Below are 26,346 nucleotides of genomic sequence, written 5' to 3' on the forward strand. Positions count from 1 at the left end.
CAGTATCCATCACAGGTATTGCCATGCGAACGGGTCGCCACTGCCAATTCCAAGAAGCGAAAACGTATGTGATGTCATATATGGCGCTAGATGGAGACTTTAGTCCTTCTCTAATCGAATTCTGCTCCTTCTGGAGGGTCAGCAGATGCCGCCAGTTATTTTTAGCCGCCAGTCACTGAACTGCTAAATATTATCGCCGTTGCCCCTCACCGGTCATACTGCTAAATGAAAATTGTTTTTAAAATTTATCTGCTCTCGCAGATTTCCTGGTATGTTGACACTAACGGTATTGATGGTCCAAATGGCTCTGAGCACTATGGGACTTAACTTCTGAGGTCATCAGTCCCCTGGAACTTAGAACTACTTAAACCTAACTAACCTAAGGACATCACACACATCCATGCCCGTGGCAGGATTCGAACCTGCGACCGTAGCGGTCGCACGGTTTAAGACTGTAGCGCCTAGAACCGCTCGGCCACCCTGGCCGGCAATGGTATTTATAAATCCATCCCTTATAGTATTAGAGTATAGAATAGAGTATAGAGTATAGTATTATAGCAGGATGTGGTTCTGCAAGAAATGCTAGCTCTAATGAGAAATGCCCATTATCTGGAAGGGTAGAAAATGCTGCCTATAAGCTATTTTTAGCTGCCTGTCAATGAACTGCAGATCCATTATCTCAGTGGTCCCTCATTTGACATACTGTTAGATGAGGAAGCTTTAAAAACCTATCTGCTCTGCTATATTCCTGATATTTCTGCTCTAATGGTGTTACAAGGCATCCCAATATACACTGAAGAGCCAAAGAAACTGGTACACCTGCTTAATATCGTGTCGGTCCCCTGCGAGCACTCAGAAGTGCCGCAACACGACGTGGCACGGTCTCAACTAATGTCTATGTAGTGCTGGAGGGAAATTACACCATAAATCCTGCTGGGATGTCCATAAATCCCTAGGAGTACGAGGGGGTGAAGATCTCTTCTAAACAGCACGCTGCAAGGCATCCCAGATACGCTCAATAATGTTCTTTTTTTGGGAGTATGGTACGCAGCGGAAGTGTTTAAATTCAGAAGAGTGTTCCTGGAGCCACTCTGTAGCAATTCTGGAAGTTTGGGGTGTCGCATTACCTGCTGGAATTACCCAAGTCCGTCGGAATGCACAATGGACATGAATGAACGCAGGTGATCGGACAGGATGCTTACGTACGTGTCACCTGTTTGAGTCGTGTCTAGACGTATCTGGGGTCCCATATCACTCCACCTGGACACGCCCCACACCATTACAGAGCGTCCACCAGCTTGAGCAATCCCCTGCTCCATGGATTTATGAGGTTCTCTCCATACCCCTACACATCCATCCGCTTGTTACAATTTGAAAGGATACACATCCGACCAGGCAACATGTTTCCAGTCATCAACAGTTCAATGTCGGTGTTGACGGACCCAGTTAGGCGTAAAGCTTAGTGTCGTGTAGTCATCAAGGGTGCCCGAGTGGGCCTTCGGCTCCGAAAGCCCATATCAATGACGTTACGTTGAATGGTTCGCACGCTGACACTTGTTTATGGCCCAGCTTTGAAATCTGCAGTAATTTGCGGAGGGGTTGCACTTCTATCACGTTGAACGATTCTCTTCAGTTGTCGTTGGTCCCGCTCTTGCAAGATCTTCTTCAGGTCACAGCGATGTCGGAGATTTGATGTTTTGCGAATTCCTGATATTCACGGTACACTCGTGACATGGTCATACGGGAAAATCACAACTTCATCGCTACCTCGGAGATGCTGTGTCCCATCGCTAGTGCGCCGATTTAACACCACGTCCAAACTCACTTAAATCTTGATAAGCTGCCGGCCGGTGTGGCCATGCGGTTCTAGGCGCTTCAGTCTGCAACCGCGCTGCTGCTACCGTCGCAGGTTCGAATCCTGCCTCGGGCATGGTTGTGTGTGCTGTCCTTAAGTTAGTTAGGTTTAAATAGTTCTAAGTTCTAGGGGACTGATGACCGCAGATGTTAAATCCCATAGTGCTCAGAGCCATTTGAACCATCTTGATAAGCTGCTATTTTGTAGCAGCAGTAACCGATCTAACAACTGCGCCAGGCGCTTGTTGTTATACAGGCGTTGCAGACCGCAGCGCCGTATTCTGCCAATTTCAGCATCTTTGTATTTGAATACACATGCCTATACCAGTTTCTTTGGCGCTTCAGTGTAGTATTCTGATATTCCCAGATGTGGTGGGGAGTGATTCTGCTAACTTTTCTGCGGTGGATTGTTGTCTCTGATCGAACTGTTTGCCTTCTGGATGAATAGCGTTAGTTTAACTTGCTTGTCACTGAATTACTAATAATCGAAGTGGTCCAGAGTTTGTAGACATGGTTGCGTGGAAGTGACTAATCACACACATCGTTCAAGCGAGCAGGGTGCTGGAGCTACGTCTGTGCAACAGTGACTAAGACAACTGATGGTGAGAACTTGCGCTGGTGAGCATTTTCGCGTAAATACGTTACATTGTTTACACTGTGAATGTTTGTAGTCTTCTCTAGATTTCATCACACATTTGACTACATCTAAGAGATGGCTTAATTTTTGTCAGTATGATGCTCTTTTTACTATTAATGAAATTTCTACATGCTTTAGTGAGCCTATACATCTGTTTTCTCATGTCTTCCAGCTCTTTACTTGCGTTCATGGCTGTCGTAAATGAATACTTCCATGCTTACCACAGTCTCTGGGTCATTTTGTTTCTTGCAGTCTTTTCTGTGTCCTTCCACGTGAGCTAGACACTATGGTCTCTTCCTAAGATGGAGTCTGAAGACTTGAGGAGAAGATGTGAGATGCTTTTACCAGACTGGTACATGCGCATAGCCCCCATTTAGATTTAGGAATTGTATGAACATTACTAGTGGAAACACATGCTACAATCATTGCGGACAAGTTGAGTGGAAATAAGAAATAGTTTTGACCATCACAAACTAGGTTGTAGAAACATGCAGCCTACATATTATTTTTAAAAGCCTGTCACCGAGATGCTACAAGGTTACCCTCCTAAACCATAAATTAAATTCTATATGTGTGTGATCGTGTTCAGCACCTACATGAACTGCATGTTACTGTTATACTATAAGATGATTTCCATATTTCTTCTCTATGGTGAAATACGCAGCATCATATACACTTCGCGAAACAGTTTAGTTCTTTTAAAATGTAAACTAAGTGCAGTCTCACAATCTAGTAGCTGTCACTATTGAGGCAGTTACATAGTGATGTCAGCCTCATGTGAGTTGTACGTTAAGGGGCTCCGGAAAGGCTCAAAATCATGAAAAGTTCAATTTTTACTTTTTTTTCCGTTTTCTGAATCTGCAGACTATTACCTTTTAATAGATATATAATTTATTCAATTCCGAAGACTACAACTATTTTTAATTTTTTTTTAAATGTGTTCTACATGGGCGTGACCCACTGTGGCGCTGTTAAACTGCTGTCAAATGGTGTTATTATTAACGTCCGTGTTCATCAGGTACATTTTAGTGATGTGAGATAAAGTATGTGTTGTGGCTAACCTGTGATGGTTCAATATATATCGCTGGTGTGATTGTCGATTGTTTCATGTTTATTTACTCTGTCGTTATCTCGAAAATATTCGTTGAAGTATAATAATGAGTAAAAGTAAAGTTATTAGAAATCCTCTGAAGGCTTTTAAGAAAAGGAGAAATGTTGGAAAGCCAAAGGTATATGTTATTACTGTAAACAATAAAGACGATGAAAATCCCCAACATAGCTTGTGTCCCAAAGAAGAAGACAGTTGGGGTAAATATAACAAAGGATTGCTAACTGGGGAAGTGTACACTCATAAGCATAGTCTGCCTCATGCAATAATGGAGGTGATAAAACCTATTTTCAGAGACTTAGCAGCACCTGAACTGTTGAAAAAGTGTATTCACGGAAAAACTCAAAACCCCAATGAAAGTGTAAATAGTGTTATATGGTCGAGAATCCCCAAGACTGTATTTGTTGGAATAGAAACACTTCACTTTGGTGTGTATGATGCTGTTGCGACTTTCAGTGATGGCAACATTGTAAGGTGCAAGGTATTTAGAAATATGGGAATGAAGATAGGTTCTAACATTGTACGAGCGATGCTTGCTTTAGACAAGGAACGCCTTCGGGCTGCAGACAGGGCTGTAAAGAGTCTAGAAATACAAGCAAGAGTAAACAGGAGGAGGAACAAGAGGAAGCTGGAGGAGGAGTTTGCAGAGGATGAAGATAATCCATCCTATGGACCTGGAATGCACTAAAAAGTTAATCCAATCTTTGTCGCTCGATTCCCAAAACTTTTATTTTCTCATACTAATTACATGTTTTCTAAGGATCTTCCAAACATATCTGTTTCAAACTTTCAGTAAATGTTACACAGTACCTTCTGCATAATTTAACACAGCCTTTTTCCAAAAAACTGTATATTTTTGAATATATAAATAAAAAATTGCAAAAAAATGTTGTGAATTTTCATTACAATTGAAAAAAAATCATCTTTAATAACTGAACTAAAATTTTGTAAAATCCCTGTGTTAAGTTGTAGCCCATATTCCAATAAATAATCTGTAAAAAGTTCAACTTCCTACCTCCAATACTTTGTGAGGAAAGATGTAATTTATAAGCGTTATTTTAACATTGCAGGTATAGGGCGTTCCGGAGCCCCTTAATCCGTCTTTCCTGAAGTAGGCCTCATAATTTACACAACCATATGGGCAATGGTTGTTACAGATTGTATACACGCAGTGAAGTGAAAGCCTGCTTGTGATTGGTTATTAGATCAGGTCGTGATGAAAGCTTGTTTTAGATTACTGCTTGATTCTATCCCAAACGCAGCACATACAATCTTTAAAAAATATCTGCCAATCTACAGTGTTTACTATTATCACTGCTCTCATTATCACACGAGGCCGTCATATTTCTACAGTTTTAGCTGGTAGTCTAAGTTCCATAGTGCAGCTGTGTCATATTTTAGGAGCTTAAATTGGTGCTCGTCTGAGCCTTTTGGTTGAGTTGAAAGCAACCGGTCGAGACTAACCAAACTGCATGAGGCTGTCACTTCGAATTACAATAATGAATGGGGGTCAAAGTCTACATTGCCCTGCCTTAGTCTCTCTCAAATATTAACATTCCACAGATGGAAAATTGAAGTATATCACATCTGTGGCCAGCACAAATGGCTGGATTGCTAGTACCATAGCTCACGTTTTAATCTAAGAGGATCCTTCCCACATGAATGTAATTGGTATCTGTACATACACTTACAATAAAATATTGTAGATATCTTTACAGAATTAATATTGAAAGCATTCACAATGTCACTACAATTCTCGCTTTGAAAATGTTTGCAAAATCTGCAGCCAGTGTGCTTACCCCATTTGATATTGGCTATTTTTTCTGTGTCAACTATCTCACTCACTGAAATACAGTTCTCAGGCATTTGCAGATGGGAGATGATTGGAAAATGTCAGCTGTATGTATGATTCAGTATATAAATTCCCTGCTCTGTGCCTGATTGGCAAACTGAGTGCCATGTAACAGTGCGATTTCGCATTTCAGTCATTTCACTGACAGTTTTTTCTGTCATTCACATGTCATTTTTTTCCGCCACCGCCTGTCGCCGTCCTACCATCTTGAGACGTCATCTTGTTTGCTGTATTATTATTATTTGCAGTCTACTTAGAATGGACAGTGCATGCCATAACTTCAATAGTTGTGAAAGAGGCAAGGATATGCTCTGCCAAGTCCAGTGTTGCAGGAGACCTGTCAGGCGTGTTTTAATACGAAATTTTCATAAGAGACTGTTATCATGATGCGTTTTTTTCCCCAGCAGAGTATGTCCGAGGCGGGTTCTGCTGGTAACATAATGAACAGGGGTGTTTTCTGTGTTACTGTTTAACCGGCCGCTGTGACAGAGCGGTTCCAGGCGTTTCAGTCCGGAACCACACTGCTGATACGGCCGCAGGTTCGAATCGTGCCTCGGGCATGGATGTGTGTGATGTCCTTAGGTTAGTTAGGTTTAAGTAGTTCTAAGTTCTAGGGGACTGATGACCTCAGATGTTAAGTCCCATAGTGCTTAGAGCCATCTGTTACTGTTTACACGAAATATGTCGCGGTTTTGGGGGGAAACGTTTTTTTAACCTGCCAGTGATTTTGCCAGTTATTGTGATGCGAAATATGACGCGTTTTTAATTTCAAACTAGACGTAACAAAGTGAACAGGAGTGTTTTCTATGTTCTTATTTACACCGAAATGACGCGGTTTTGGGGGGACGTGTATTTTTAACCTGTCAGTGATTTTGTCTGTTATTATGATGTGAAATACGACGAGTTTATGATTTCAAACTACTCGTAACATAGTGAACAGGAGTGTTTTCTGTGTTATTATTTATGTGAAATGTGACTCAGTTTCTGAGGATGGCGTTTTCTTAACCTCTTAGTGATTTTGCCAGTTATTATGAGTCGTTTTTATTTCGAAGTAGAAATCATTTCGGGGTAGTAAAACCATGTCTGTTGCATTTACTCAGTAGGCATACTACAAATTGTCTATTTTCGACAATATTAATTTAAATACTGAATGAATGGTGACTGTGATATGTCATGTATACTCAACCATCGTTGAAGGGCATTTCAGAATCGTTATAACATGACAGTGCACACGTCATTTTTAATCGTTATAGAATGGTAGTGACAATGAATCATTGGTACTTATTACACTGTAACTGGGAATGAATGATAGTAATAAGGTAATCATTGGCAATTATTAGCCTGTAATTGGGTAATGACCAGCATGATAATGCTTCTGACCTAACACCAATGAGAGCAGGACAAAACTGAGCTTAATCAGTTGCTTGAAAAGGGGGCAGGGAGGAGAGGTTATGGAACAGGTGGTGGGTGAAGTTAGTGGGGAGAAGGGGTGGTGGTGTGGAAAGAGTGGTGGAAATGGGGGTGTGAGGGGAGGTGACCTTGTCCTTGACCTTGGGTGAGGTATCTCATTGGCATTAAAAACCATTAATCAAAATGGCCCATGACATACAAGTACGTTACTCCACTACTCACGTTCATTCATGAATACTGAGCCATACGCGGCTCACATTCATGCCATTTGTTCTTTGGCATTTTGTCACATTGAGTGGAGTCTTGTTTCTTCCTTACTTACTGGCGTAACGAAGTTTCTGACTTGCCTCCTTGAGTGACAACAGCAGCACTTATCGATACTAGTACTGTCGTACTATCTTTGGTGTGACCGCTAGTATTTCCGGGTGGTGATGGCGTGTGGGGTGGTCAGTCAGTCGTGACAGAGCAGCGAGGAAGTCTCCGAGGCGTGAGGCCAGGCCAGGACTGCTGGCGGCGTGCATGCGCTGTCGGATCATGGGGCGTTAGCTGCGAGAGCGGCAAAGTTGGTTGCCCACCGAACCTGGGCGCTGAAGTTGAATACTGAGAGAGAACCACTGAGTAATTACTGTTGAAACAATGAATGACTAATAAATGTACTCAAAATATACCAGCCAGCAATATTATTTAAATGTAAGATATGTTTCTACACTTCAACATTTACTAAGATTCATTTATCTTGCATTTGACTTATCATTCTACTTGTCAATATCCGTTGCTTTTAAAATCCCTGCTTGCCTGATGTGCTCTAATAGCTCTATCGCCTGGTTTTTCTACACTGTGAGTATGATTGCTCACGATTTCAATGTAGCCAAGCAGTAAAAAATACAAAGCGTTTCATTTCTTTCGTTTATGGAGGAAAGGTACCTCATACAATAGAGGGAATACTGGCACATGTGTCTTTCTACACCTCTTCCACAGCAATGTTCTAATACTGCGCCTGATCGGAAAAGAACCTTCATTACCAAGTTCAGTCGGTATCCAACTATTTCTTATATAATGTGGAAAGCTTATTTTCATTAATAATGCTGCACGTTACAAGTAATTGACATGTGAGATGTCTTGTGACCGTTACTTGTACCGTGGAGTTCGCACGAGATTAACATTATCTATCATTAAGCAGAGCGCGTTAGACTCACGCGCCTGATAAGGTTTCCCTTAGTCACTGCGATATGAAGAGCGCGCCCTCTTATATACAGACGTAAACATCAGTCATAAACAGTTAGTGAGCGCCAGAGAACCGGTAAGTCTGCTGCTGCCTGCAAGCGCTTCTGTTTTCTGCCCCCCCCCCTTCTCTCTCTCTCTCTCTCTCTCTCTCTCTCTCTCTCTGTTGTTAAGGTACTGATTTTGTCAACGTGAAGACGATCTGTGAGCGAAGATTAACAGCCCTTTCACAATGGAGTTACCTTGGGAATGAATGCAGAATGAGTGCAGTTTCCGCGAAGGTCGTCTTTGCTAGGTAGTGCACACGCGTTATCTCCTGGATAAGAAGGCAGTGGACTGATAACAGTAAACTACATAAAGCATGTAACATAGAGCACAGACATCCAAAAGGGCAGTGTATTCCTCCCTCCTCTTTGCCCTTTCCACTCGACCATTAAAATGTGAGTCTAGGTTTTTTATTCCTTACAGAATTCTAATGCATCTTTACAAATGTTTGTTCTGGTGCTAGAGAACCCAAGATTAAGTCAGTCGTTCTTGCACTCGTCCATAACCGAGCGTGACGAGAAAATATGCGGTTGGTGAATAAGTTCGTAGTGTTTTTCCATACGTTTATGAAACACAACAGATACGCATAAGAAAGACTTTAGTCATCAATAATATTATTCTCCTTCACCATTTACAACAGTCTGCTAACACTGGGGTAACTTTTCGATTCCATGACTGTAGAAGTCACGTGGTTTTGAGGCGAAGAACTCGTCATGTTCGGTCTGCATTTTCATCGGGAAAAGAAGTTTCTTGAAGTTTGTTCGATAGAGAGTGGAAAAGGTTGTGCGATCACGTGAATAAGGCGGGTGCGGAATGGCTTCCCAACCCAACTCCTCTATAGTGTTTATCAGTCTAGCAGAATGTGGGCGGGTGTTATCGCGGCGTAGCACCACTTCACGCAGTCTACAGGTCGTTGTTCTTCGACTGCGTCTGTAGTGATGACCGCGCGGGGCAGCCTCGCGGTCTCAGGCGCCTTACCACGGTTCGCGCGGCTCCCCCCGTCGGACGCTCGAGTCCTCCCTCTGGCATGGGATGTGTGTTGTCCTTAGCGAAAGTTAGTTTAAGTTAGATTAAGTAGTGTGTAAGCCTAGGGACCGATGACCTCAGCAGTTTGGTCCCATAGGAACTTACCACAACTTCCCAACTTTCAGCAGTGATGGTTACACCTCAGGAAAGCGATTCATAGCACATCACAACGTCGCTGTTCCTTAGATGCATAACATTATCTTTTGTGAGAGCGCGCAGTCTTTGTACGGCGAGTTACTGCCTTGTCTGGGCTCAATCATTCCTTTCTTTTCCTTATGTTAGCATAAAGACACCAATTCCGTCACCAGTAACGATAGAGGATAGGAATGGTCGGTGTTATTCACGAACCAATTGTCGCCTGTGTGACGTTTACTTCTTCCGACAGGTAAAGAATTTCTTCGAACGTCTTCAAAATCACACGACATCGCAGCAAAACAGAGAACTACAACGTAGGGCAGATGCTTGCAAAATTCACGAGTTGGTCCATAACCAGTTGTCCACGCCTCTCTTTGATGATACGCTTTTATACGCTTGGTACGCAAGCAGACTGACATGTGATAGATCGTAGACCTGTTGTTAGGAACTTGAAGGAGGTACGTATTCCACGAGCAATGTACCGGAAACAGTCAGTGCAGTGAGATGTCGTTAGAGTGTTGCGTATGGTGCGGGGGGAGGGAGTAGGGAAATTATACTTTAACGTAACGTCGGCAACGCGGTCGGTAGAGACGGAGCAGAAGCTCGGATTATGGAAGGATGAGGAAGAAAGCGCCCATGCGCTGTTCAAAGGAACCATCCCGCCATTTGGCTGGGGCGATTTAGGGAAGTCACCAGGAACCTAAATCTGAATGGCCGGACGGGGATTTGAACCGTCGTCTTCCGTAATGCGGGCCCAGCGTGCTGACCACTGCGCCACCTCGCTCGGTCGCATGATGCTAGAAATATTTGTGTTTTCCTGTTTCTACGATAATTTTCACCGTGAACGCTCAAGAACAGACCATCAGTTAGGATTACGGAACAACATACTTGTGGTGTATTTTTCTACTGTGTATCGCGATGAATCTAATCCCAAAGAAAGCAGGTTTTGACAGGTGTGAAAATTAACGAACTATCAGTTTAATAAGTCACGACTGCAAAATACTGACACGAATTAATTATAGAGGAATGGAAAAACTGGTAAAGCCAACCTTGGGGAAGATCAGTTTGGAATCCGTAGAAATGTTGGAACACATGAGGCAATACTGACCCTACGACTTATCTTAGAAGATAGATTAAGGACAGGCAGACCTACGTTTCTAGCATTTGTAGACTTGGAGAAAGCTTTTGACAGTGTTGACTGCAATACTTTCTTTCAGATTCCGAAGGTGGCAGGGGTCAAATACGGGGAGCAAAAAGCTATTTACAATTTGTACAGAAACCAGATGGCAGTTATAAAGAGTCGAGGGGCATGAGAGGGCAGCAGTGGTTGGGAAGGAAGTGAGACAGGATTGTAGCCTCTCCCCGATGTTATTCAATCTGTATATTGAGCAAGCAGTAAAGGAAACAAAAGAAAAATTTGGAGCAGGAATTAAAATCCATGGAGAAGAAATAAAAACTGTGAGGTTTGCCGATGACATTGTAATTCTGTCAGAGACAGCAAAGGACTTGGAAGAGCAGTTGAACGGAACGGGCAGTGTCTTGAAAGGAGGATATAAGATGAACATCAACAAAAGCAAAACGGGGGTAATGGAATATAGTCTAATTTAATGAGGTGATGCTGAGGGAATTACATAAGGGAAATGAGCTACAGTTGTAGATGAGTTCTGCTATTTGGAGAGCAAAATAACTGATGATGGCTGGAGTAGAGTGGATATAAAATGTAGACTGGCAATAGCAAGAAAAGCGTTTCTGAAGAACAGAAATTTGTTAACATCGAGTATAGATTCAAGTGTCAGGAAGTCTCTTCTAAAAGTATTTGTATGGAGTTTAAGGATGTATGGATGTGAAACATGGACGATAAATAGTTTAGACAAGAAGAGAATAGAAGCTTTCGAAATGTGGTGCTACAGAAGAATGTTGAAGATTAGATGGGTAGATCACGTAAGTAATGAGGAGGTACTGAATGGAACTGGAGAGAAGAGGAACTCGTGGCACAACTTGAGTAGAGGAACGGATCGGTTTGTAGGACATGTTCTGAGGCATCAAAGGATCACCAAGTTAGTATTGGAGGGCAGCGTGGAGGGTAAAAATCGTAGAGGGAGACCAAGAGATGAATAAACTAAGCAGATTCAAAAGGATGTGTGATGCAGCAGGTTCTAGTAGATAAAGAAGCTTGCACAGGATAGAGTAGCATGGAGAGCCGCATCAAACCAGTCTCAGGACTGAAGACAACAACAACAACATCGTGATGAAAATAACTGTCAACACATTATTTATAATTATGTGATTATTAATCTGACTTCCAGTAGTTTTATTTCAAAAAAGGCCTAGAAAAGTATTCTGATTATCAGAATATTATAAGATCCACCAAAAAAATCGAATGAAAAAACACAACGACCAAGAATCGAACACGTACCAGGCATTTGGTAGTTTTGTGTTTTGACCAGTCCACCGCTGACCCCGCTCTGGTAGAGATGTAGAATGACGGGTACCCAACCTACAGCATGAATACACAAAAAAGTTAATAATTCGAACATTATGAACTTTGGACCCAATATTATGTATGTCGATTTTCCGTAATCATCTATAGCCTCTTTTTATTAAAAAATTAAGAAGTGTCTATCTACACGTGTCAACTTTATTTCAATATAGAATATCCTTTCAAAATTTGATCAAAGCAATGTCAGACCCTCTCCTTGTCAGCTCATGTTCCCCGGATGTATATCTACAGATCACCAAACATAAGGATGCAGACAGCTTAACGACGCGCTCTATGTCAGAATGAAAGAAGTATTAACGTCCGAAGACCAGTATCTCTTACTAGTATTCAAGTTTGGTGTGTGGAGAATGATGGTTTTCTTTGACAACATTGCCAAAACTTTTAATTTCAACAACCATTACACTGCATCTCAACGGTATGAATGACTCGGGGATGCTTTCAGATACTGAATCTTCAATGAAACTGTCTGGGAATCAGTATTCCACGTAAGTGTTACTAAAATGTTTGATAGTCTGCAGAAGATATCTCCCACGGAATGGGAGTCAGGGTGCACTGGAGAGAGAAAGTGGTGGGCTGAAAGAGAGATAGTAACAGAGAGGTAGGGAGTGGGGAAGGCGTAGAGGTCAGAGAGCGCCCATGCACTGTAGCAAGTAGTAATGAGAATCATCCACCTGTAAGTGGCACTCACGCCAGGCCGTCTGCTCGTGTTCCAGGTCTACCAACATGGGCTTGTACGCGGAATCGTGGTTCACCGAGCTGCTGGTCGTCGTGTCGCTGGCAGTAGTGGCAGTGTACGTCTGGTTCTCCCACTCGTACAAGTACTGGCAGAAGAAGGGGGTGCCTTACCTGGAACCTCAGTTCCCCTTTGGCAATGTATACGAAAGTTTTGTGGGCAAGCGGTCCATGCCAATGGATGTCACTGACGCATACCGGAAGCTGAAAGGTAAGTCAAAATATAAACATCTCATAACAGACAATGGATGCAAAAAAAAATCACTTTTATTAAAACATTACATTTAGAAGTAGGAGTCTGCATTTTGAAAAGATTTCTTCCAGTTTGCAGTAGTACAGAAACTTAAGAATTTTAAGTACATTACTGGCCATTAAAATTGCTACACCACGAAGATGACGTGCTACAGACGCGAAATTTAACCGACAGGAAGAAGATGCTGTGATATGCAAATGATTAGCTTTTCAGAGCATTCACACAAGGTTGGCGCCGGCGGCGACACCTACAACGCGCTCACATGAGGAAAGTTCCCAACCGATTTCTCATATACAAACAGTTGACCGGCGTTGCCTGGTGACATTTTGTTGCGATGCCTCGTGTAGGGAGGAGAAATGCGTACCATCACGTTTCCGACTTTGATAAAGGTCGGATTGTAGCCTATCGCGATTGTGGTTTATCGTATCGTGACATTGCTGCTCGCGTTGGTCGAGATCCAGTGACTGTTAGCAGAATATGGAATCGGTGGGTTCAGGAGGGTAATACGGAACGCCGTTCTGGATCCCAATGACCTCGTATCACTATCAGTCGAGATGACAGGCATCTTATCCGCACAGCTGTAACGGATTGTGAAGCCACGTCTCGATCTCTGAGTCAACAGATGGGGACGTTTGCAAGACAACAACCATCTGCACGAACAGTTCGACGACGTTTGCAGCAGCATGGACTATCAGATCGGAGACCATGGCTGTGGCTACCCTTGACACTGCATGACAGACAGGAGCACCTGCGATGGTGTACTCAACGACGAACCTAGTTGCAAGAATGGCAAAACGTTATTTTTTCGGATGAATCCAGGTTCTGTTTACAGCAGGGCTTCACAACATACGTGCTCGCGGAGCAAGCTGTGAGCAGCAAGGCGCGAGCACGGAGCAGCGCGAGCACGCTACCCCCACTACCGGACTAGAGCGGAGAGTGGGGACAGTCACGTGGGGCACACAACGGCTGCCGCCAGTCAATGTAAATCCGCGGCCACCCGCAGGGATATCACTCACGAATTATTACTGCGACGAATGAAACAAATAAAGGAGAATGTACACGTGCCACATAATTTTACTTAGTGTATGCATCTACATTCGTATTAATTTGTGAACTGTTACACAATAAAAGGTGTCACTGAAGTGTGGGATTCTCGGTTAGCTTGTACTTTTTGCCCTTTACAATTGCGTCTATGTTCGAAGTAATGTTCTTGCGCATTGTAGGCGCAGCGAGCAGTTTAAATTTCGATCAGACAATGCGTTTCTCAGGCGCGTCTTGTTACATTTCATTGCAGAGAACAGTTGTTCACAAACATACGTGGAACCGAACATCGATATTATTGTAGCCGCCAGTTTGTGCAAACGAGGAAATCTATCCTGAGGGAAGTGTCTGTAGAATTCCAAAATGTTTTTCTTGTTCTGAAATTTGTCTCTGTATTCTCTGTCACACTGCAGGTCAATAATTTCTAGTTGCAGCTCAGGTCGAATCTCTTCAATATTCGCTGAATAGGGAGAGGAGAACAGATCAAAATCACTGTCTAGTGCTGTCAGATCTTGAAAGCGTTGATCAAATTCTTCCTTATAGGCAACTAAACTATGTGAATAACGTTCACAGTCTTTGTGAACATCTTGCATGGATGATAATTTAGGAAAATGAGCTAGATTTCCTGTTTCCAGCTGACTCACCCAAAGTGTAAATTTCATTTTAAAAGCTCGTATTCGATCTATGAAATGAGTAATTAGCAGATCCTTACCTTGTAGTAAAATGTTCAAAGCATTCAGATGGCTAGTTAAATCTGCTAAGGACGCGAGATCACAGTTCCATGAAGGCTCTTTCAATTCAGGAACACACATGTTATTTATTTCCATGAACATATTTATCTCATCTATTAGGGGAAAAAATCGATTTAATAATTCGCCACGACTAACTCAGCGGACCTCGCTGTAATAAGGCAGGCTACCATACTGGCTTTCTACATCCTCAAGAAAGCTTTTAAATTGCCTGTGTTGTAGCCCATGCTTCCTTATATAATTGGTTGTACGAACAACAACACTCATCACATTTTTTAGAGTGATACTCTTTGCACATAAGTTTTCCTGGTGGATCACACACTGAACGCCCCTTATTTTATTCGGCACGGTCAGTTTTTGCATTTTCTCCTTCAACAGCGCAACGAAACCTGATTTGTTCCCTGTCATCGCTGGTGCAACGTCTGTAGACACTGAAACTAAAGAATTCCACGACAATCCTATATTTTCAACACTTTCTTCAACACTACTTAAAATATCACCTCCGGTTGTAGTGTTCTTGATGGCTACTACATCGAGGAGCTCTTCCCTCACCTGAAGATCTCTGTTAACACCTCTAATAAATATGGCAAGCTGCGCTGTTCCAGTGATATCAACATTTTCGTCCAGAGCTAGAGAATACGCCATAAAATCTTTACATATATTTGCAAGATGGCTATGGACGTCGTCTGCCATGTCCTGTATGCGACGCATAATGGTCATGTTAGATAATGGCACAATCCGAAACTGTTCAACTTGAGATGGACACAAATGTTCCGCTGCAACTACCAAACATTCTTTTATTAAATCGCCATCAGTGAAAGGGCGCAGGGATTTTGCTAAAAGCAAAGCAATTTTGTAGCTCACTCTGAGAGCTGCCTCAGTTGATTTTTCTTCGTCGTCCAGATCTTCTTCGGATAGCTTCCTATTAAGTTTAATAACTTCCCATGCACGATCTGGTCCATCACATTTTCCTCTTCCGTAGTCTTTCGCGTGGAACGACATATAATGTCGCTGCAAATTAAATTTCCTAAAAGAATTCAGCGTTTTGTGACATGCTAAACATTTTGCAACACCATCTTTTTGTGTAAACATATACAATTCCTCCCAGTGGGGGTTCAACTGCGAAAGCATGGTTGGGGTTATACAACGGCGACTTGACATGATTCTTAACCAGCGAAGTGACTGTTAGAGCTGATCGTAGTACTTTAAACGTTACACAGTCGGCGCGAATTCAATAGGCACGCTGCGGCCCTATTCAAACGTGCGCGCGCATTTCCCCTCCCTCCCCTCCCTCCCTACTCCGCGACCTTGCACCTGCTCGCGAGCACGGGCCTGAGCAGACGGGAGTACTCGCTCTCAAAACCGGCCAGTTGTTAAGCCCTGGTTTACAGCATCATGATGGTCGAATCCGTATTTGGCGACTTCGCGGTGAACGCACATTGGAAGCATATATTCGTCATCGCCATACTGGCTTATCACCTAGCGTGATGGTATGGTGTGCCATTGGTTACACGTCTCGGTCACCTCTTGTTCGCATTGACGGCACTTTGAACAGTGGACGTTACATTTCAGATGTGTCACGACCCGTGGCTCTACCCTTCATTCGATCCCTGCGAAACCCTACATTTCAACAGGATAATGCACGACCGCATGTTGCAGGTCCTGCACGGGCCTTTCTGGATACAGAAAATGTTCGACTGCTTCCCTGGCCAGCACATTCTCCAGATCTCTCACCAACTGAAAACGTCTGGTCAATGGTGGCCGAGCAACTGACTCGTCACAATACGCCAGTCACTACTCTTGATGAACTGTGGTATGGTGTTGAAGCTGCATGGGCAGCTGTACCTGTACACGCCATCCAAGCTCTGTTTGACTCAATGCCCAGGCGTATCAAGGTCGCTATTACCGCCAGAGGTGGTTGTTCTGGGTACTGATTTCTCAGGATCTATGCACCCACGTTGCGTGAAAATGTAATCACATGTCAGTTCTAGTATAAAATATTTGTCCAATGAATACCCGTTTGTCATCTGCATTTCTTCTTGGTGTAGCAATTTTAATGACCAGTAGTGTATATAACGATTCAGCTGCTTTTAATATATAAACTTGGTTCACTTTTGCAATCCTATTATAGGTCTTATATTGAGATGAGTTTCCAAGTGACCCTCTGACGGCACCAGTCGTGTTATGACGTCAATGAAGTGGCGTGAGGGGAAGACGGGCTATAGGTGTGTAGGCTCGTAGTCCTAATGCTAATAACCGATTCGCAACAGTTGTTGTTGACACGTATCGGCTCACAAGCCCTCTTATCTGTACTGTGGTAGCTCTACGATCCGCCACTGCTTCCGTTATGATACGACGATCCTGGTGGGAGTCTGTGCTGCGTGGACGTCCGGAACCTCGCCTACGGGTGTGTGAGAATGTTCACGTCACCGCTGATACCAGCATGGTTGTACAACCGATGTAGCACGACTTGTGTGGCAGTTCTCTGAAAGGACCATCCCACCACTCGCAAGGCCACAGTTTGACCCCTTTCAAACTCGCTCAGTAGGCTGTACGTAGCACGAGTGCATCTCCATGGAATGGTTGCCTGCTTGCTTCACATGTTTGCACCACACTTAACCTTCCAGCTGTGAGTATTCCCTATTAAAGCGTAGACACAGACTGCGCTCTGTCAGCTATGCCACTACGCTATCTGTTGGCAGACGACCTTGAGACCATGTTCAGTACATCTATTATCCTCCAGGTGGCTTATGCCGTTATCGGACCAAATCGACGTCACCTTTCAAGTAGTAGACTTTTTTACGGAAGAGTATTCCTGAAAACCGTATCAAAATACCTACAGTGGTTCAAATGGCCCCGAGCACTATGGGACTTAACATCTGAGGCCATCAGTCCCCTAGACTTAGAACTACTGAAACCGAACTAACCTAAGGACCTCACACACATCCATGCCCGAGGCAGGATTCAAACCTGCGACCGTAGCAGTCGCGCGATTCCGGACTGAAGCGCCAAGAACAGCTCGGTCAGAGCGGCCGGCACCTACAGTGGTTCCTGACTATCCTTCGCATACAGACGAAAAAATTCGGCGCGGTACTTTGTAATATGTCAAGATTTTGGTTAACGTTCGCTGCTATCTGAAGTTGCGATGGCTGTTAGTTATCGAGTTACTGCTTTATTTCTTCTTCCTGAACTTTAACCCTTTGATCACCAAAGGGAAATACATATCCCACGATAGGTTTTCAAATCACCGATTAGAACTAGTTGATTGTTATTGCTATGCATCAGTGTTCTACTGGCGAACGGAAACTTACTAATTCTTATCAGAATCCTTATAGTTACAGATTGCACCTGTAGGTTGTGCTCTCCTCAACTTTCATTGTTAATCCTGGTCACCGTATTGTCACATCGAATTAATTCGCACCTGCAGATAGGTAACCCACTTACCAGATCCGCAAACAGGGCTGCCTTCGCGCCTTCCCGTACACATCGTGTTAACGACTTGCACCCACGAACTGACGTTTGTCACCCCACAAACGAAACACGTATTGAGCACCTGTAGTGTGAGTTGCAAACTTAGAGATGTTCTGTTTACTGATGGGTGCCTGTTTTCGGTATGTCTTGTAGTTTTTGCGCAGTTGTCTTCAGAAAACCTGGAGGTATTTATGAACAATCCAGTATATCCTATCCTCCACTCCCAAAACCCTTAGAAAACGAAACGGCGAGAAATATTCTTCTCATACTGTTACTTTTCACTAAGACGTTAATTTAAATAACCATACATTAATGTGTTTGACATGAAATTATTAGTCAAAGGGTTAATGCCCTCTCTAAATTTCTCCTTGGTCTCCTTTTCTGCTTGCTGAATGTGAGGACTGAATAACATCCGAGATAGGCTACGTCTGCGACTTTTTCTCACTGTCTTCTCAATTGCTACTTCCCTTTCATGGCCTTCGGCTCTGATACACTGAAACGCAAAAGAAACTGGTATAGCCATGCGTATTCAAATACAGAGATAGGTGAATGTAAACACGCAGAATACGGTGCTGCGGGCGGCAACGTCTATACAGAGTGAGTCGCCTAACGTTACCGCTGGATATACTTCTTAAACCACATCAAATACTGACGAACCGGTTCCACAGACCGAACGTGAGGAGAGGGGCTAGTGTAATTGTTCAATACAAACCATACAAAAATGCACGGAAGTATGGTTCAAATGGTTCAAATGGCTCTGAGCACTATGGGACTCAACTGCTGTGGTCATTAGTCCCCTAGAACTTAGAACTACTTAAACCTAACTAACCTAAGGACATCACACACATCCATGCCCGAGGCAGGATTCGAACCTGCGACCGTAGCAGTCGCACGGTTCCGGACTGCGCGCCTAGAACCGCGAGACCACCGCGGCCGGCGCACGGAAGTATGTTTTTTAACACAAAACTTCGTTTTTTTAAAATGGAACCACGTTAGTTTTCTTAGCACATCTGAACATATAAACAAATACGTAATCAGTGCCGTTTGTTGCATTGTAAAATGTTAATTACATCCGGAGATATTGTAACCTAAAGTTGACGCTTGAAACCTCCGACGTTCAGTTGCGTGTTGTAACAAACACGGGCCACGGTCGGCGAGCAGCATCTGCAGGGACATGTTTACGATGACGACCGTGTTTACGAGTGTGGCTGTAGTGCACTGTTGTGGTTTGGTCTAGCTGCCACAGTGTCCGCATGTAGTGCTTGCTGCTATTGTTATTCTGCATTCGTCTCCGCACGCAGACCAACTGTAGTACACCGTGTTACCAGACGTCTGTGATAGTGTAGTGTTGTAGGAACTGTGACCATGGTGTATTCGAACTCTGGAAAGGCGGAGATGATACTCATCTATGGCGAGTGTCGACGAAATGCAGCTGAAGCCTGCAGGTTGTATGCAGAACGGTACCCGGACAGCATGTGGACGGAATGTGCTGTTCCAGTCTCTTCTGTACCTCAGGTCCATCACCATTCCCTTTGGATCCCTACGTAATTCGGTGCTCTCCGATACACACGATCGAACAGCGGAGGAGTGGTACTCAAGCGTCAACTTTAGGTTATAGTATCTCCGGATGTAATTAACATTTTACAATGCAACAAACGGCACTGATTACGTATTTGTTTATATGTTCAGATGTGCTAACAAAACTAACGGGGTTCCATTTAAAAAAACGTTGGTTTGTGTTAAAAAACATACTTCCGTGCATTTTTTTAATGGTTTGTATTAACCAGTTACTCTAGCCCCTCTCCTCACGTTCGCTCTGTGGAATCGATTCGTCGGTATTTAATATGGTTTACGAAATATATCCAGCGGTAATGTTAGGTGACTCACCCTGTATAAGACAAGTGTCTGGCGCAGTTGTTAGATCGGTTACTGCTGCTACAATGACAGGTTATCAAGATTTAAGTGAGTTTGAGATTGGTTTTATAGTCTGCGCACTAGCGATGGGACACAGTATCTTCGAGGTAGCGATGAAATGAGGATTTCCCCGTACGACTATTTCACGAGTGTACCGTGAATATCGGGAATCCGGTAAAACATCAAATCTCCGATATCGCTACGGTCGAAAAAAAAGTCCTGAATCAACAGGACCAAAGACGACTGAAGAGAATCGTTCAACGTGACAGAAGTGTTATTCTTCCACAAATTGCTGCAGATTTCAGTGCTGGGCCATCAGTAAGTTTCATCGTGCGAACCATTCAACGAAACATCATCGATATGAGCTTTCGGAGCCGAATGCCCACTCATGTAACCTTGATGACTGCACGATAGAAAGCTATACTCCTCGCCTGAGCCCTTCAACACTGACAGTGGACTGTTGATGACTGGAAACATGTTGCGTAGTTGGATGAGTCTCGTTTCAAATTGTATCGAGTGGGTAGACGTGTACGCGTATGGAGACAACCTCATGAATCCATGCATCCTACATGTTCAAGCTGGTCGAAGCTATGTAGTGGTGTGCGGCGTGTGCAGTTGGAGTGATATGGGACTCCTGATTCGCCTAGACACGACTCTGACACGTGACACGTACGTAAGCATCTTGTCTGATCACCTGCATGCATTCATGTCCATTGTGCATTCCGACGGACTTGGGCAATTCCTGCAGGACAATGCGACACCCCACACGTCGAGAATTGCTACAGAGTGGCTCCAGAAACCTGAATTTAAACGCTTCCGCTGTGCACCATACTTCCCAGATGTGAAAATTATTGAGCATGTGTGGGATGCCTTGCAACGTCCTGTTCAGAAGAGATTCCCCCCCCCCCCTCCCTCTCGTACTCTTAGGGATTTATGGAGAGCCCTGCAGGATTTATGGTGTCAGTTCCCTCCAGCATTACCTCAGGCATTAGTCGAGTCCATACCACATCATGTTGCGGGACTTCTGCGTGCTCGCGGGGGCCGCTACACGATATTAGGCACGTGTGCCAGTTTCTTTGGTTCTTCAGTGTAGCAGTGGCCTGGTTTCTGTGTAAGTTGTGTACAACCTTTCGCTTCATGTATTTTATCCTCAATACTGTCAAAATTTAAAAGAGCGAATTTCAGTTTCAATAATGTGTACTTTATTAAATTTCGTTGGTATTAAATTTTGAATGGATCACGCAATAATTATGAGAGAGGTACTTCTAAAAATGAGTTCATTTGTTCTAGGGAATCGTTTCGGCGGAATGTACTTTTTCAACCGGCCGAGTCTGGTGATAGTGGATCCCGATCTGATCCGCACCATCCTGGTTAAGGACTTCTGGAAGTTTCAGGATAGAGGTATACAGGTTGACGAGTCGGAGCCTCTGGCCAGGCACCTTTTCCTCCTGGGTGGCAACAAATGGCGGAGGCTGCGCGTTAAGCTGACACCGACCTTCACGTCTGGGAAGATGAGGATGATGTTCCAGGTGAGCTGACCGACTTACTCATTGCAAAAGCACGTTCAAAGCACTGTTTACTCTACCTCAGGGATAACAGCTCACTTTTACATGGCAGACGGAAGTTAATTGAAATTTGGTTACAGTATGTAATTTTATTAATGATAGTTCCAATGAACTTCTGCCTGTTGTCCGAAAGACGTGTATTAACGCATATACGAGGGTCACTCCAAAAGAAATGCACACTAATTTTGTAAAAATACAGTTTTCATTCTGCATGTGTGAAACTCTTACAGTGCGTACATACATCCTTCCCGCTTCTTTTCAAACTTAGTTCAACCTGTTCCCGTGAGTGGCGCCGTCACAGCATGTCTTCAAGAAGGCTGCTACACTTGACTTTCGTCAGAAGCAACGTGCTGTCATAGAATTCCTGTGCTGTGAAAACGATACAGTGGGAAACATCCACAAGAGGTTGAAAAGGGTGTATGGAGATGCTGCTGTCGATCGCAGTACAGTTAGTCGGTGGGCAAGCAGGTTACATGATGAAAGCGGGCACGGCAATATTGAGGATTGTCCTCGCAGCGGCAGGCCTCGTACTGCACACACTCCACACAATGTGCAGAGAGTTAACGAATTGGTGACTGCTGACAGACACATCACAGTGAACGAATTTTCACGCTACGTTGGGATAGGGGAAGGAAGTGTTTGTAGAATACTGAAAGTGTTGGCGTTAAAAAAGGTTTGTCCCAGATGGGTTCCCAGGATGTTGACAGTGGTTCACAAAGATACAAGAAAAACGGTATGCAGCGAACTTTTGGAACAGTACGAGAATGGTGGAGATGAATTTCTTGGAAGAATTGTGAGAGGTGATGAAACAAGGCTCCATAATTTTTCACCAGAGACGAAGAGGCAATCAATGGAGTGGCATCATGCAAATTCACCCAAGAAAAAAAAATTCAAAACCACACCTTCTGCTGGAAAAGTTATGGCTCTTGCTTGTGGACATCATGCCAAGTGGAACCACCATAAATTCTGATGCATATGTGACGACACTGAAAAAACTTCAAGCTCGACTGAGTCGTGTTCGACCACATCGGCAAAAGTAGGATGTTTTGCTGTTGCACGACAATGCACGGCCACATGTCAGTCATAAAACCATGGAAGCTATTATAGAACTCGGATGGACAACACTGAAACACCGGCCTTACAGTCCTGACCTGGCTCCATGTGACTATCATCTCTTTGGGAAACTGAAAGACTCTCTTCGTGAAACAAGGTTTGAAGATGATGACTCCGTTGTGCACACTGCCCAACAGTGGCTCCAACAGGTTGGTCCAGAATTTTACCGTGCGGGTATACAGGCGCTGGTTCCAAGATGGCGTAAGGTAGTTGAGAGGGATGGAAATTGTGTGGAGAAATGAAAATATTGTTCCTAAAGGATGTATCTACACACTGGAAAACTTTCAAACATGTAGAATAAAAGATGGATTTTAAAAAAATAGTGTGCATTTCTTTTGGAGTGACGCTCGTATTAGCTCAAAAACATACCAGAATTCTAAGATAGGTGTAAAGAATTTATGACGAATAAGTCTTGCGAGCGCGACGCTTATGTAAATGACTTTGGACAGAATGATGGATAAGCTGTGAGCAACAGTTGATGAAACTTCGCCTTTAGTTCTGTCGCCGTAAGGTGAAATATTAGCTATAGGGCGATTGGTCGTTGTGGTCTTGAGTTCTAAACCTGGTTTGTTGCAGCTCTCCATACTGGTCTACCCCGAGCAAATGTCTTCATCTCTCCACACTTGTCACACTCTACATCAGTTTGCACCTGCTTTTTGTATTCAAGCTTCGGTACCTCTGCACCTTCTTTCAGGGTGTGTCCTATTAAACTATATCTTCTTTTATTCAATTTGTGCCACAAATTAATTTTTCACCAGTTCGGTTCAATACCTTTTCTTTAATTATTCGATCCCCCAATCTAATTTTCAATCTTCTTCTGCAGCACCACATTTCAAAAACTTTTGCTGTCTGAAGCCCTTATAATTCACGTTTCACTTCGGAACATCGCTACAATCCAGACAAGTACCTTCAGAAACGAGTACCTAACACTTAAATTTTTATTCGATATTAACATTTTTTTTTAGAAACGCTTTTCTTGCTATTGCCAGTCTGCGGTTTACATCTTCTCTATTTCGGCCATTTAGTTCTACTTCCCAAACAGCAAAACTTATCGACTACATTCAGTGCCTCATTTCCCAATCTAATTATGGCAGCAGTATCTGATTTAATTCGAGTACATTCTGTTGTGCACGGCTTCATGCATATCATTTATCCAACTCGACGGATTTTATTCAACGGTTGAAGTCTTTATGCATTGGAACACCTGACCTTTTAGTTAGTTTTGATGTGGTTTCTCTTTTCACCCAGGTACCTTTGGAAGAGTCTTTGTTGTTAATTGGTCAACTTTTGGATGATAAAACTACTGAGCTGTGTCGCCATGTGATGACATCGGCATATGTTTTATTTAATGACGTATTTTTTGAACAAACTGACGGTGTGGCTATGGGGAGTCCTCTTTCCCCTATTGTCGCCAATCTTTTTATGAAAGATTTTGCCGTTATCGCACTCAGGACTTTTTCTCTTCAGCCTACATGTTTTTGGAGATACGTGCATCATATTTTCATTGTTTGGTCACATGGAATGGAAGCTCTTAATCGGTTTTTAAGTCATTTTAACTGTCTTCATCCACGCATCAAATTTTCGATGGAAATTGAAAAAAGATGGCAAATTACCTTCTTTGGATGTTCTGGTACATAAAAAAGAAAATGGTACCTTGGGACATGACGTATACGATAAATCATCACATACGGACCACTGTCTTCATTCTACGAGCTGTCATACACCACATCAGCGCATGGGAGTTCTATGTACAATGGCCAAGAGAGCTTATGCCATTTCTGATTCCGAATATTTGGCACAGGAACTGGATCATCTTAAGGCTGTCTTCAAGTTCAACGGATATACCGATCATCAAAGTAATCGTGCTTTTCAGTTTGGACCATTAAGTGAACCAGCGCCGAATACTAGTAAATCAGTTGCTTTCCTACCCAACGTTGGAAGTATTTCTTCAAAAAATTTCTAAAAATCTCAGGAAATATGATATTAAAAGTTCTTTTGCTTTTGGCCAAGAGTAGAGTCCTGTTTGGATCTGTTAAAGATGATTTGGGATTGACAAAGCCTGGAGTTTATAAAATTCCCTGTCATTGTGGAAAGGCCTATATTGGACAGACTATTCGCTCTGTTCATGACCGATGTGTGGAACATCAGCGTCACGTAAGTTTGCTCCAGCCTGAAAAATCTGCCGTCGCCAAACATTGTCTCAACGAAGGGCGTAGCATGTCGTTTAAAGGGACGCAAATTATTACTCCGGCTTCTCGTTACTGGGATTGTGTGCTCAAGGAATCCATCGAAATACGATTATCTGATGACGTTATTAATAGAGATAAAGGTTTTCCTTTAAGCAAGACTTGGAACTTTATTTTATCTGATATAAAACAACAACGGTCTGGCTATCGGCCCTCTACATCTTAATTTGCGATTTATCACTTTCGCCAGTTTCTACCGCCGCCGGCGCTGCAATTCTTCGCTCCGGAGGGGGCAGCTCTTCCGCTTCTCGCGCAGGCGCAGTTGTCTGGACTCGGGGTATAGAGTAACCGCCGTTTCTGATGTTCATACAGTTCCAGCGTGATTGAGTACATAGCGATCGCACGTGAAGATGGCGGCGAGATAGATGGCTGAAATACTTTGCAGTGAAGACGATCATATCCGGCAGCATTTCTGTGAAGAGCATAAAGATATGATTGAGTACATAGTGATCGCACGTGAAGATGGCGGCGAGATAGATGGCTGAAATACTTTGCAGTGAAGACGATCATATCCGGCAGCATTTCTGTGAAGAGCATAAAGATATGAGATTCTGGGAATATGTACGGAATCACTGTACTTTGCTCTTCAACCCGTAGGTTGCACCTGACGACGCGGCTTTGGGTCTCGAGACCCACTATGTTTGAATAAAGAATAATTTTACTAGCTGTCAGTATCATACAAAAGCCATTGACCACATCAGCTAAAGACGCCTGGGGAGTCGGAACGTGATTAGTTTGACAGGGCACTGAATGATTGGAGCTCAAACAATCATGAGAAATTGCTAATGCATCTTCAGAGTTACTGACATCTGTAATAGATATAGGAACTAGAATATTCTTTGAAATTGTGTCTGATTAGGTCTTTGTATTGTATTGTATTGTATGTTAACCGGGGACCTAGAAACGACGGAGAGGCTCCGTCCCCGCCGCAGCCGCAGTGGTTCACAACCTCACGACGACTACCGCAGTCCACTTCACCACTCCGCCGCCCCACACCGAACCCAGGGTTATTGTGCGGTTCGGCCCCCGGTGGACCCCCCTGGGAACGTTTCACACTAGACGAGTGTAACCCCTATGTTTGCGTGGTAGAGTAATGGTGGTGGACGCGTACGTGGAGAACTTGTTTGCGCAGCAATCGCCGACATAGTGTAACTGAGGCGGAATAAGGGGAACCAACTCGCATTCGCCGAGGCAGATGGAAAACCGCCTAAAAACCATCCACAGGCTGGCCGGTTCACCGGACCTCGACACAAATCCGCCGGGGACCAGGCGGTCCTTCCCGCCAGGAAAGCCGTGCCTTAGACCGCACGACCAACCGGACGGGCTGATTAGTTCCTTACTTGGTATTAACACTTGTGTGCATACTATCCTATGTCGCAATACAGACAACAGTAATGGCTTCCTCTTGCTAATCTACCTACTTAGACGGACAGCTTATTTAGAAATCGATCACTATATTCCTGTTAAATGTTAT

The 26,346-nt window shown here is 43.5% G+C and overlaps 1 protein-coding gene across 3 annotated transcripts in view; it reads left to right on the forward strand.

Moving 5' to 3' along the window:
* LOC126262540 (cytochrome P450 6k1-like) overlaps positions 1-26,346 on the forward strand; it is a 148,312-nt gene that overhangs the window by 85,177 nt on the left and 36,789 nt on the right. For 2 of the 3 annotated variants that reach the window (XM_049959221.1, XM_049959222.1), the window contains exons 2-3: positions 12,502-12,731; positions 21,239-21,477. In XM_049959221.1, the coding sequence (XP_049815178.1) occupies positions 12,502-12,731; positions 21,239-21,477 (469 nt within the window). Of the gene's footprint in view, positions 1-8,129; positions 8,162-12,501; positions 12,732-21,238; positions 21,478-26,346 lie in introns of those variants that run through there. The other variant, XM_049959224.1, reaches the window with a different exon arrangement.

The sequence above is a fragment of the Schistocerca nitens genome, chromosome 6 (genome assembly GCF_023898315.1).
Source record: "Schistocerca nitens isolate TAMUIC-IGC-003100 chromosome 6, iqSchNite1.1, whole genome shotgun sequence".
Lineage (NCBI taxonomy): Eukaryota > Metazoa > Arthropoda > Insecta > Orthoptera > Acrididae > Schistocerca > Schistocerca nitens.